This window comes from Physella acuta, unplaced genomic scaffold (assembly GCF_028476545.2).
Source record: "Physella acuta isolate Inbredline_101_S28 unplaced genomic scaffold, ASM2847654v3 ptg000746l, whole genome shotgun sequence".
In the NCBI taxonomy this organism is placed as follows: domain Eukaryota; kingdom Metazoa; phylum Mollusca; class Gastropoda; family Physidae; genus Physella; species Physella acuta.
In genome coordinates, this window is record NW_026732264.1 from 416,815 (window position 1) to 429,141 (window position 12,327).

General features: G+C 34.6%; 1 protein-coding gene across 1 annotated transcript; it reads left to right on the forward strand.

Annotated features, from left to right (window-relative positions):
- The first annotated feature begins 6,498 nt into the window (after nucleotides 1–6,498).
- Nucleotides 6,499–9,491, forward strand: LOC131950235 (pancreatic triacylglycerol lipase-like). Its single transcript, XM_059312305.1, has 4 exons — nucleotides 6,499–6,642; nucleotides 7,971–8,079; nucleotides 8,733–8,849; nucleotides 9,367–9,491. The coding sequence occupies exons 1-4, from the start codon at nucleotides 6,499–6,501 to the stop codon at nucleotides 9,489–9,491; spliced, it is 495 nt and encodes a 164-aa protein (XP_059168288.1).
- Nucleotides 9,492–12,327: the final 2,836 nt, after the last annotated feature.

Genomic DNA, 12,327 nt, shown 5'->3' on the forward strand with positions numbered 1-12,327 from the left:
AGGATTTACACTGGATTGGTTAGTAGATAACCTTTATCATTGAGAAAAGAAACTAATTGTATTAAATCGCATTTTACGCATGTAAAAATCGAACCTGGCTTATAAATGTATGTATATATTGAACCTGTCTGATAAATGTATGTAAAAATCGAACCTGTCTTGTAAATGTATGTAAAAATCGAACCTGGCTTATAAATGTATGTATATATTGAACCTGTCTGATAAATGTATGTAAAAATCGAACCTGTCTTGTAAATGTATGTAAAAATGGAGCTTATCTTATAAATTAATGTAAAAACCTGTCTTATAATGTATGTAAAAATCGAACCTGGCATAAATGTATCGTGTGGGTTTGGTTTGAGTGATATGGACTAATATCTCTTTGCAGAGTAAATTGAGAAAACTTTTATCGTATTCTATAGTGTGAATCATGTCACTTTGTTTTGCAGATACAAAATCACCTAAACACAGTTACGATAAATACGCTGTGATTACATTGTGGAGTCATTTAGTTGTTAATATTTTTAAAACTAAAATGTATGTCTATTTAAACAAGTGTTTGATACACTTCCCATTTAGTTTTAGTTATAGTGTAAGGGAAATTACTCTCAAAGTATTCCCTTAGTCAAAATAAATATAATGGACAACGCTAGTAGGTACAAATAACCAAATTCGCCACTGGTTTTTACACTTAATATGTTTAAAAAAAAGATTTGTTAGACAAAAATATGAACGTATTGGTGCACTACTTACAATAAAATATAATGCTGTTCCGTATTTCACATTTTTAAACGCTATTAATATTTTCAACAAATTTTGTAGTTATTCGAAATAATCAAGTTCATCAGAGTTCCCTAGCCCTAACCCTAACTTTACCTCTTTTACATTTTTTTATATAAAAAAAAAATTTATAAAACAACTGAGTTAATAAAAAAAAACTGAGGACTGTATAGATATAGATGTTTGAAAGGGAAGAATATACATATTTTATGTGTCTCATTGTAATAACATAACTTTTCCGATTGCTTAAAATTTGTATCATATCAATTCTCTGTAATCCCAAATTTATTTCAGCTCTACTTAAAAACCCAAATTCCACCCTCTCTCCCCCCCCCCCCGTCCTCCGTCCCCTCAGCCCACCACGCCGGGGGAAAAAATCCCTTGAATCATCATTTAATTACACATTTGCATTTCCAGTTTCAGGTTGGTTTTTATTTTTTTGTATTTATATCTTATTATGTTTAGACGTTTTGTATTAGATCTATGTGTAAGTAAACCATCTTAAATGAATGAAAGCAGGCTACAAGTAAGAAATGTTACTATTGTAAATCTGTATCAGTCCTCACAAGCCGATGATGAAAACTGTAATACTAAAGCGAACACACAACTGACGCTGTAAATTACATGTCTGAGGCCAAAAAAAAAAAAAAAAAAAAAAAAAAAAAAAAAAAAAAAAAAAAAAAAAAAAAAACCTTTGCACTTTAGTTATAGGCCTATATTTAAAATTGCAATTAGACGTTTTGTATTATGTAGGTGAATAAAAGTACATGTGAGAAAAAAAAAATAAAAAAAATAAAACCCGCCGATCCAATTCAAAGTAATAAAGTTACTTATTGGTAAGAAAAAAAAGTTAAAAAAAAAACAAATTCAAAGTAATAATTTTTTTTTCCAAAAAAAAAACAACAACAACCCCAACCACTCTGTGGTAGGTAAAGCGGAGTTGACCTGTTCAGTGACGTCCTGCGAACTCGATCCAACATATTTGAAATGAAATCACATTCTAGAAGCCATTTTAATGTGATTATGTTACCTTAAAAATATTGATCAGATTAAAACCATTGTACTAGTCCAACCTGAGACATCCGATAAGATTACTTCAGTCAACTTTGTATCTCTTTAAAAAATTGCTAATGATTAGTTTTACTGGAAATAAAAATAATATTTAAGAAAGCGAACCAGTAAAAAAAATAAGTATATTAATGTTCATACTAGTTGCCTTCACTATTAAACAAGCGCTAACGCCACACCCTCCATTGTTCTAATTTACACTCTGTATATCTGACTGGCTGTACCTAATGAGACAAATCACACGTCGTGAGTTAGACAACATTCTCTCAACTGTTGGAGGTTGGAACACTCAGCTAAATCATTTTTACTTTCTCGTGTATACGAAGTAGAAAGAAAGTCTTGTAATCGTGCAAAAAGAAATCGAGATTTTTTGCAAATCTCGATGTTTTACATCTCCCTGAGTTGGAAAAACATAGTTTTGCAATCTTGTCCGTATGTCTGTATATATATATATATATATATATATATATATATATATATATATATATATATATATATATATATATATATATATATATATATATATATATATATGTATGTATATATATATATATATATGTATATATATATATAAATATATATATATGTATGTATATATATATATATATATATATATATATATATATATATATATATATATATATATATATATATATATATATATATATATATATGTATATATATATATATATATATATATGTATATGTATATATGTATATATATATATATATATATATATATATATATATATATATATATATACATATATACATATATACATATACATATATATATATATATATATTTGTGTGTGTCATCCCATGTTGTTTCATATAAGAATATTCCAGAAAGTTTAGGGGAGATCACTCCCGGTTGATTTAATGATACATTAAAGCAGCTTATTAATCCACAATAATCATGCCATTAATGAACACATCGGCTGTAAGAAAAAATTACAGGTTCAGTCTCCGAAAACAAAAAATTAAAAATGTGAAACTAAATTAAATATCCATCGTTTTACAGTCAAGAGATGATGTTGTATAGTTTTCAAGACATTTTAAAAGTGTCCGAAATATTATATCAACCGTTTAAATTGTAACCAATGGCGTTGCTAGGTCGGGTATCATCCGGATATGTAGCCTATATATATATATATATATATATATATATATATATATATATATATATGTATATATATATATATATATATGTGTGTGTGTGTGTGTGTGTGTGTGTGTGTGTGTGTGTGTGTGTGTGTACATATTCAAGTTGGAATAAGATTAGTTTTCAAAGTAAATTGTTAGGTTTGGCGTCACCCCAGACACAGAAACAGTAGTTGTTCGTGTGCAAAAAGTTCTTCTTCGGTCGGAGAGGGCAAGCCTATAGATTTTATAAGTGGAATACTAATGACCACTAAAGGTCACAGGTGCATCTGTAGGTATTACAAGCAGAGAGATACTCGTATGCAAATCGGCCGACTGGCTGTTTAGCTATTGCTGAAGCTATCGCATATGAACAACTTTAGAAATTTAAAATTCCCCAACCATTCTCTTCCAGCCTGCTTAGTAGTCAGACAACAAATGCAAATGCATTCGTTGAATCGTGTTCTTGCTACATATATGTCTTTGTTCTCGTAAATATTTTCTATCGGATAGCCAAGGCCATCTGATACCTAACAAGTCAAAGTTCAGTGTGAGGTGGCCAAGGCCATCTGATACCTAACCGTCAAAGTTCTGTGTGAGGTGGCCAAGGCCATCTGATATCTATACTTCAAACAAATATAAGCAAAACTGAGAAACGTTAGCAATTCAATTAGGATGATGAAACAGGCTATAATGGACATTAACCAAATTAGAAAGACCCATCGACTTCAATTCACCAACTTCAAAACGCGTGATAAAATGAATCATCCCAAGTATTATATAAAGGAAGATACGAATGTCACAGGCAAAAGCAGCTTTTCTTTTTATTTGGAGGTGTATGTACGTATATATATATTATATATATATATATATATATATATATATATATATATATATATATATATATATAGGCCTATAATATTGTATATATTTAAATAACAAACAGTTTTGCTGTTACATATTCTAGAAGAAACCACATCAAGATGAAATCTGTTTATCTTGCCTTACTTCTGAACATAGTTGTAATCTCTGCTCAGAACAGTTTGACCAGTAAGTATTTAAAGTTGCATTTTGATTATATTGTTACAATTTAAATTAAATACATTTTCTATTATTATATTAGTATGAGCAGCTGAAAGATACCTACAATTTGTTTTTACATCATACCTTATAAAATAATACCTGAAAATATTATCTTTTATATAAAAAGTCGTCTTTTAGGTTGTTGTTATTTTTTAAATATTCTACTAAAACTGCTAAATCTAGTATATGTAAAGTGTATTAGCAACCATTAATAAATTAAAAGAGGATACATTGTTTAAAAAAGTAGAATAATTTTTTGTGTTAATAAACATGTAAGAAGTTAATCAAAAACAGGTCTCTTTAATAAAAGACCGTTTCTTAATTCCGTGTTATGAAATTAAACGACCTGTTTATTTCCCGCCATTCTTTTACTTCGGGGTTGTAGTGAGGCGGGTGAGAGGGAGGAGGGGGGACTTCTATCAGCGCTGCTGAATCTGGACAGAAAAAATCATAAAGATCTCGCTCGTTTGACAAGAGCCATACATTGCCAAACAGCAACCGACATACGGTCATTAAGTACCTGCTTTCCTAAATATGTACATTTTGCTTTTGACCAAGGTTTTACCTTCAATAAATATCTCCTTAAACCGCAGACGTGTGCTACACCGACCTGCTTTCCTAAATATGTACATTTTGCTTTTGACCAAGGTTTTACCTTCAATAAATATCTCCTTAAACCGCAGACGTGTGCTACACCGACCTGCTTTCCTAAATATGTACATTTTGCTTTTGACCAAGGTTTTACCTTCAATAAATATTTCTTAAAACCGCAGACGTGTGTTACACGGACGTGGGATGTTTCTCTATCAGCCCACCTTTTGGCTTCACGCTGCAACGACCACTGGCTCTCCTGCCTCAGTCACCTGAATGGATCCGGTAAAAAAAAAATTTTGTAGATTACCCACACCTAAATTAAGCCAAAAAATCTTAGATCAAATATATTTAAATACCATGTTTTATTAATTTAACTAAAAATGCTAGATATTTTGTTTACCTTATCTTGTTATGCGTTCATTATTCTTTTTAATTTTACTTAAACAAGGATTATATAAAGCAACTTACTAGTGTTATTTTCAGTATGATTATTTAGAGAAAGCTACGTATCTGATGGCGATTATCTATGTTTATGTGTTGCTTTATTTCAATTACTAAACATGTTGCTACGAATTTTGATACAATTTTTATTCTCTAATACTCTAATACACTAATACTCTAATACTCTTATATTCTAATACACTAATACTCTAATACTCTAGTACTCTAATACTCTAATATTCTGATAATATGATCACAGGCTACGAACTTTTCCCCTAGCACCCTAACAATTCGACCCCTCCCCCCCCCAACCCTAACATTTCCCCAGCACCCTGTTCAAGCTGTACACCCGAGCCCAACCGGCAACTCCACTAGACCTGCCAGCCACACAAGTCAAGACAAGTCTCACCACCATCTGGCCAGGATATGTCTCACGACCGACCAAAATTATCGTCCATGGATTTATGGACTCAGTCGACCTAACAAGCTGGGGAAAGGTCAGAGGTCACATTAGAGAAAAAAATACATTTAAAATATTTGCAACTTAAACATCTACGTGTTTCAGGTTAATTGTTGTACACAAAGTTTTTAGTTTTAAACTGTTTTCCCGTTAAAGAAGCAACATATTCAGTTGTGATCTTTGTTAGAAGAAATAAAATTTTTACTTACCAACAATTATAACCAATAAACTGTTTATCCAAAACTGAAAAACTGCAGGAGGGAAACCTAATATTAGACTTTATAATGTATACAGTGAAATATTGTAAATATTAACGCAGCTTATGCAATAGTCAGTACCTATCTATTTTTTTCAGTTATCTTTACTCTCCGAGTTTCATAAATCTACCCTATTAATTCCATTATCTACCTTTTGTTTTAACTTATCTTCCTTATTTTAATTATCTTCCCTTTTGTTTCACTAATGTTACCTGCTGCTTTAATTATCTTTCCTGTTGTTTCAGCTGATGAAGGACAAACTGCTGGTCTAAGCATTTTCCCTATTACTTCAATTTTCTCCTGTTGGTTCAATTATAAACTTTGTTTTTTCAATTACCTACCCTGTTGTGTAAATTATCTACCTTGTTGTGCAAATTATCTCCCATTTTATGTAAATTCTCTCCCCTATTGTTTGAATGATCTCTCCTGTTGTTTCAGCTGATGAAAGACAAGCTGCTGCTCTAAGCTTTTCCCCTATTACTTCAATTATATCTCCTTTGTTGTTTCAATTATCTACCCTATTGTGTGAATTATCTCTCCTTTATGTAAATTATCTCCCCTGTTGTGTAAGTTATCTCCCCTATTATTTGAATTATCTCCCCTGTTGTTTCATTTACCTCCCCTGTTTCAGTTATCTCCCCTATCGTTTGATCTCCCCTGTTGTTTCAGCAAATGAAGGACGAGCTGTTGAAACAGGGTGACTACAACGTCATTCTTGTGGACTGGTCAGGGGGCAACAAGCCGCCCTACACCCAGGCCACAGCCAATACAAGAGTCGTAGCGGCTCAGATAGCTCAACTCATCAACCAAATCAGTGTACGTACATTTTATTTTAACAGCCAATACAAGAGTCGTAGGGGCTCAGATAGCTCAACTCATCAACCAAATCAGTGTACGTACATTTTATTTTAACAGCCAATACAAGAGTCGTAGGGGCTCAGATAGCTCAACTCATCAACCAGATCAGTGTACGTACATTTTATTTTAACAGCCAATACAAGAGTCGTAGGGGCTCAGATAGCTCAACTCATCAACCAAATCAGTGTACGTACATTTTATTTTAACAGCCAATACAAGAGTCGTAGGGGCTCAGATAGCTCAACTCATCAACCAAATCAGTGTACGTACATTTTATTTTAACAGCTAATACAAGAGTCGTAGGGGCTCAGATATCTCAACTCATCAACCAGATCAGTGTACGTACATTTTATTTTAACAGCCAATACAAGAGTCGTAGGGGCTCAGATAGCTCAGCTCATCAACCAAATCAGTGTACGTACATTTTATTTTAACAGCCAATACAAGAGTCGTAGCGGCTCAGATAGCTTAACTCATCAACCAAATCAGTGTACGTACATTTTATTTTAACAGCCAATACAAGAGTCGTAGCGGCTCAGATAGCTTAACTCATCAACCAAATCAGTGTACGTACATTTTATTTTAACAGCCAATACAAGAGTCGTAGGGGCTCAGATAGCTCATCAACCAGATTATTGTACGTTGGTTAAGCCGACTGTGTTTAGAGCAATCACTGTTGTCAGACCTAAGATCTACATTCTTGAAGATGTAAAAGCCTATATAGTTTTTGGCTGAGGTTATAAAAAAAAGACCTTTCAATAACAGAATTATATAAATCATAACGAAGAACAAGTGAAAGACTTAAGGAAGAAATCACGATATTTTCTGCATGGCCCGTGTTTGCTCGACGTGGTGAAAACAGTCTGGTCATGTCTAGTAAGAGAGTGGATATTTTAAAGATGTGTATCCCAGCCACCCATGTAGGAAATAACATGTATGCTACAAGCTGTACGTGCATTTTTTTAACAGTGGCCACCCTTCCCGAAAATTTTAGTCTGCGCCCCCCCCCCCCAAATAAACATTAAGTACCACCCCCTGAGTAAAAATAATCTTGAAGAAACACTGTTGGACAAGTAATAATAGTAATTTTTAGTTTATATTTTGAAAATCAAATAACAATACACATGCAAAAATCAAAATGTTGTGTTATAGTTTATTACATTTGTGATTAGAATTCCTTTAGGTGAAAAAATACCAATGGATGGTTCCAGAAAAATGTGACGTTATTCCTTTCGTATCTTTAAAATTTGGATTCACATTTTATCAAAACATTTTTTACGTCACAGGCTAAATACGGTACACCAGCCAAAAGCTTCCACGTCATCGGTCACAGTCTGGGCTCTCACATCTCTGGTTACGCTGGGGAGAGGGTGCCAGGTTTGGGGAGGATTACAGGTAGGTTGGTAGGTGGGGAGTATTAAAGGTAGGTTGGTGAGTGGGGAGGTTTACAGTTAGGTTGGTAGGTGGGGAGGATTACAGGTAGGTTGGTGGGTGGAGAGGTTTACAGTTAGGTTGGTAGGTGGGGAGGATTTCAGGTAGGTTGGGGTGTGGATTACAGGTAGGTTGGTGAGTTGGGAGGTTTACAGGTAGGTTGGTGAGTTGGGAGGTTTACAGGTAGGTTGGTGGGTGGGGAGGTTTACAGGTAGGTTGGTGAGTGGGGAGTGTCACAGGTAGGTTGTTGAGAATGATGAATATAAACCTGTTTTAACCCTCCTTACTTTTTGTTTTAGTTTGTTGATAGAAAAAACGTGCATGAACATTTGTTTGATGTTTTATAATGATCACAAAATCCTAGAATGTGAACGATGTTTTTCATTATACATTCCCATCGTCATATAGGCATATCAAAATGTGTATGTAACTAACACATTTATAGATACTTTGCTGTTTTTTTTTTGTTTTTTTTTTTAGGTAAAATGCACTGTCAAAGATAAAATAGTTTATTAAAATTATTAAAATTGTATTAGAGACTGTAAAAATGGGGTCATATATAACTTGAATTAGCTACTATTCACATCACTTAAGAACCACTTATCTCTGTTCCACAGGTCTGGACCCCGCCGGCCCATATTTTGAGAACACTCCAGTCAGCATCAGACTTGACCCCACTGACGCGTTGTTTGTTGACGCCATCCACACTGACGCTGGGACTCTTCTCACAGCTAGTAGGTTAATCGTTTGCAAATGCGATAATAAAAAAGAAAAATATAAATAGTTTGTCCAGGATAGTTATTTATTTTCTAGCTGCTAAGCCTGATGAAAGACATGTAATAAATATTAATTTAAATTTTGTTAGATATTTAGTTATCTACGTCAGTTTTTAGGGATACAATGTTTTGAAACATGAGGCTTAAAAAAGAAAGACATACATAATTATGAACAATTATTTATTACAAACTAATAATCAAACGAATTGTAATCGACTCGTTTAAAAATATTTAAAATCTCTCGAGTAACTTGAGTATGTGACAAATTAAATAAATCAATTATAATATAGGCATATAGGATATAATAAAATTATACAAAAATTATGATCATTAAAGTTACTCTTGAAAGGGATATCCATAATAATTATAAAAAGGTTATGCTGACTGGGTTTACTCATGAATATAACATACATATTTTTTTTAATGAGAAATGGTTTTAAATTGTTTAAAACGTTCATTCGCGAATACCACACAGACCTCGGCATCATGCAGGCTGTAGGTCACGTTGACTTTTATCCAAACGGTGGACACAATCAGCCTGGGTGTATCCAGTCTCCTATTACATCCATTGAGCAGTGGGGGCTTATTGATGGTAGGTGATGTGAAAGTGTGGGCTTATTGATGGTAGTGGTTGTGGGGGCTTATTGATGGTAGGTGATGTGGTAGTGGGGGGGGTTATTAATGATATGTGTTGTGATAGTTGGGGCTTATTGCTGGAAGGTGTTGTGGGAGTTTATTGATGGTAGGTGTAGTGGTTGTAGGTGTTGTGATAATGGGGGCTTAATGATGGTAGGTGTTGTAACACTTGGGACTTATTGATGGTAAGTGTTGTGGTATTGGGGGCTTGTTGATTGTAGGTGTTGTGATAGGGGAGGGGGCTTTTTAATGAAAGTCGACATAGTGGGAGCTAATTGATTTTAGGTGTTGTGACAAGGGCATAGACAGTAAAAAAAAACATATAATAGCATATCTCATATATATATATATATATATATATATATATATATATATATATATATATATATATATATATATATATATATATATATATATATATATTATATAACTGAATTGACTTTGTGTTACTATCCAAGGCGCCGTTGACTTTGTCATCTGTAACCACATGAGGTCCATCCACCTGTTTACAGAGAGCATCAACTCCAGCTGTCGCTTCAAGAGTTATCCTTGTGCTAGTGAACTCAACTTTGTGGTAAGTAGCTGAGTGTAATTGTACAACCACGATGAGTAGAATGAACGATGACAAATGTAAAATGGTATTGAGTTCGTTATAATTTCCATTAACTCGAATCTTTTGAATGTGCCTAAGTCCGCCCTTCTTTGATTGAATCTGTCCACTCCTTATTCCTGTGTCTAACACAACTGCTATAATTAAAAACCTCCCCATCCCCTCCCCAGTTGGGTTGGTGTAACACATGTGGTGTGTCGGGCTGTGCCAACCTGGGATTCTGGGCCAAGCCAACGCCTGCTGGAAAATTTTTCTTGAAGACTGCTGGAAATCCGCCATTTTGTTTGGCTTAGTTGCAATCTGTTGACTCTTGTTAACGTAAAATAAACCAAAAAATTAATACTTGTTTTGTAGCTTGTTTTATGTTTAATTAGATTTATTTTAGCAATTTTCTTGAACCTCCTTACGATCGACTCGTGATTTCCTACTGCTACCATGGTATCCTCTTTACAGTAGGGCTGGTAAGTAGGTCATCAACCAGTTCTTCGGCTCAATAAAAACTGCATGAGCCATAGAACTGATTGGTGACCTACTTACCAGCCCTATACACCCCATCAAGCTGTAAGGCAATAGCTAGACTATATCTCAACTTGTTGACCTCTTCTCCGTGTTGTGTGTAGATTATAAACACCAAGTTTGTTTATGTATTCTTTAAATCAGGGGTCTCCAAACTAAGGCCCGCTGGCCGGATGCGGCCCGCGAGGTCCTTTCATCCGATCCGCGGAGATCTTTTTGTTCACGAAAAAAAGTTTGTTAGAAGTGGCTGAGGTACTTTGCTCAGAAAATTCAAAACAGTTTGAAAATCTACCTTTGGGTATAAATACCATTGCCCTCCGTGTTGCAAACATTGATGAAAACATTGTGACTCAAATAGAATCGCTGGACAGCTGTTCCATGTTTTTGGAGCAAGTACAGGGCAACAACTCGACGCACTTTCGCACTTTCAGCAGTGCAGAGTCTTCATGGCTGAAGCAATAGCTGAGTTCCCCACATCATTTGCATGCAAGATCATCAAAGACCTCCAGCTGCAGTTTCAGTAACGGTTTTCTGACCAGGATTCAAAGGCAGAAGAAGTGAGACTGCTTCAAAACCCATTTGAAGCAAATGTAACCAGTTGCCCAGATGAACTGCAGATTGAGGTCATTGAATTGCAAGCAAATGACTTCCTTAGAGACAAGTTTAAAAAACGGCGGGTGGGTTTTTGTGTTTGCCCAAGGAGAACAAACTTGGACCTGAAGTGTGTTGTCGGCCGGACAGTGTTTTTTTCAGACTTTTTCTCCAGGAAGGAGGGGGGGGGTTGCATTTAAAATGTGTTTATATTTCTATATAAATTCTATTTCTTTGGGGGGGGGGGGGGCACGGTGAACACCGCCACCCCAAAGGATGCATGGAAGAAACTCTACTCTGGCCCGCAAACTGATATTTGATAGTTAATGCGGCCCTTGGGCTGAAAAGTTTGGAGACCCCTGCTTTAAATAGAAATCCGTCTCATTTTCTAACACTGAATCAGAGTCGTAGCGAGGAGGGGGGGGGGGGGCGGGAGGCGGACATATGTCCCCGGGCGCCGACCTTAAGGGGGGCGCTAAAATGGGTTGGAAAAACAAATTGAAAGTTTGAGAGGGGAGGGGGTGCAAATGAAAAGTTGGAGGGGGGTGGAAACCGAAAGTTTGTTCCAGGGCGCCGTGAAGGGTCGCTACGCCTCTGCACTGATTAGACTGAAACGATCGTTCTATTAGCCAGGTGACGGATGAGCTGATTTTAAGAATGTTTTTCTCGTGAGAGCCAACCACGGAGGTTAATAAGGGGCTGATCATTTTTTTTCTTAAAGGGGGCTTGTTTAGGATTGTATGCGAATATTCTAAGTCGTATGTGGTGACGATTTAAGACAAAAGAAATAATAAAAATAAAATACTCAATGTTTTAAGAACTTAAATATTGAATTTTTTTTTTAAATTTATAATTTTTAACAATTTATAATTTATATATTTATGAATTTATAAAATGTATAACTATAATTTATAAAACTAGAACATAAAACAAATATAAAGGTTTTTCAAAATAATACGCTGCACTAAAAATATAAACGAATAAAACAAACATGCTTTATTTATTAAAAGCATTATAACACCCAAAGCTTTTACTAAAGATATTAAATGTCTTATGTTGTAGTGCATTAAAGCTTTCTATATA

Coding starts and splice junctions, on each gene's coding strand:
- LOC131950235 (XM_059312305.1), top strand. CDS start 6,499: ATGAAGGACGAGCTGTTGAAACAGGGTGACTACAACGTCATTCTTGTG. Junction 6,643..7,970: donor AACTCATCAACCAAATCAGT/GTACGTACATTT, acceptor TTTACGTCACAG/GCTAAATACGGTACACCAGC. Junction 8,850..9,366: donor TGGGACTCTTCTCACAGCTA/GTAGGTTAATCG, acceptor AATACCACACAG/ACCTCGGCATCATGCAGGCT.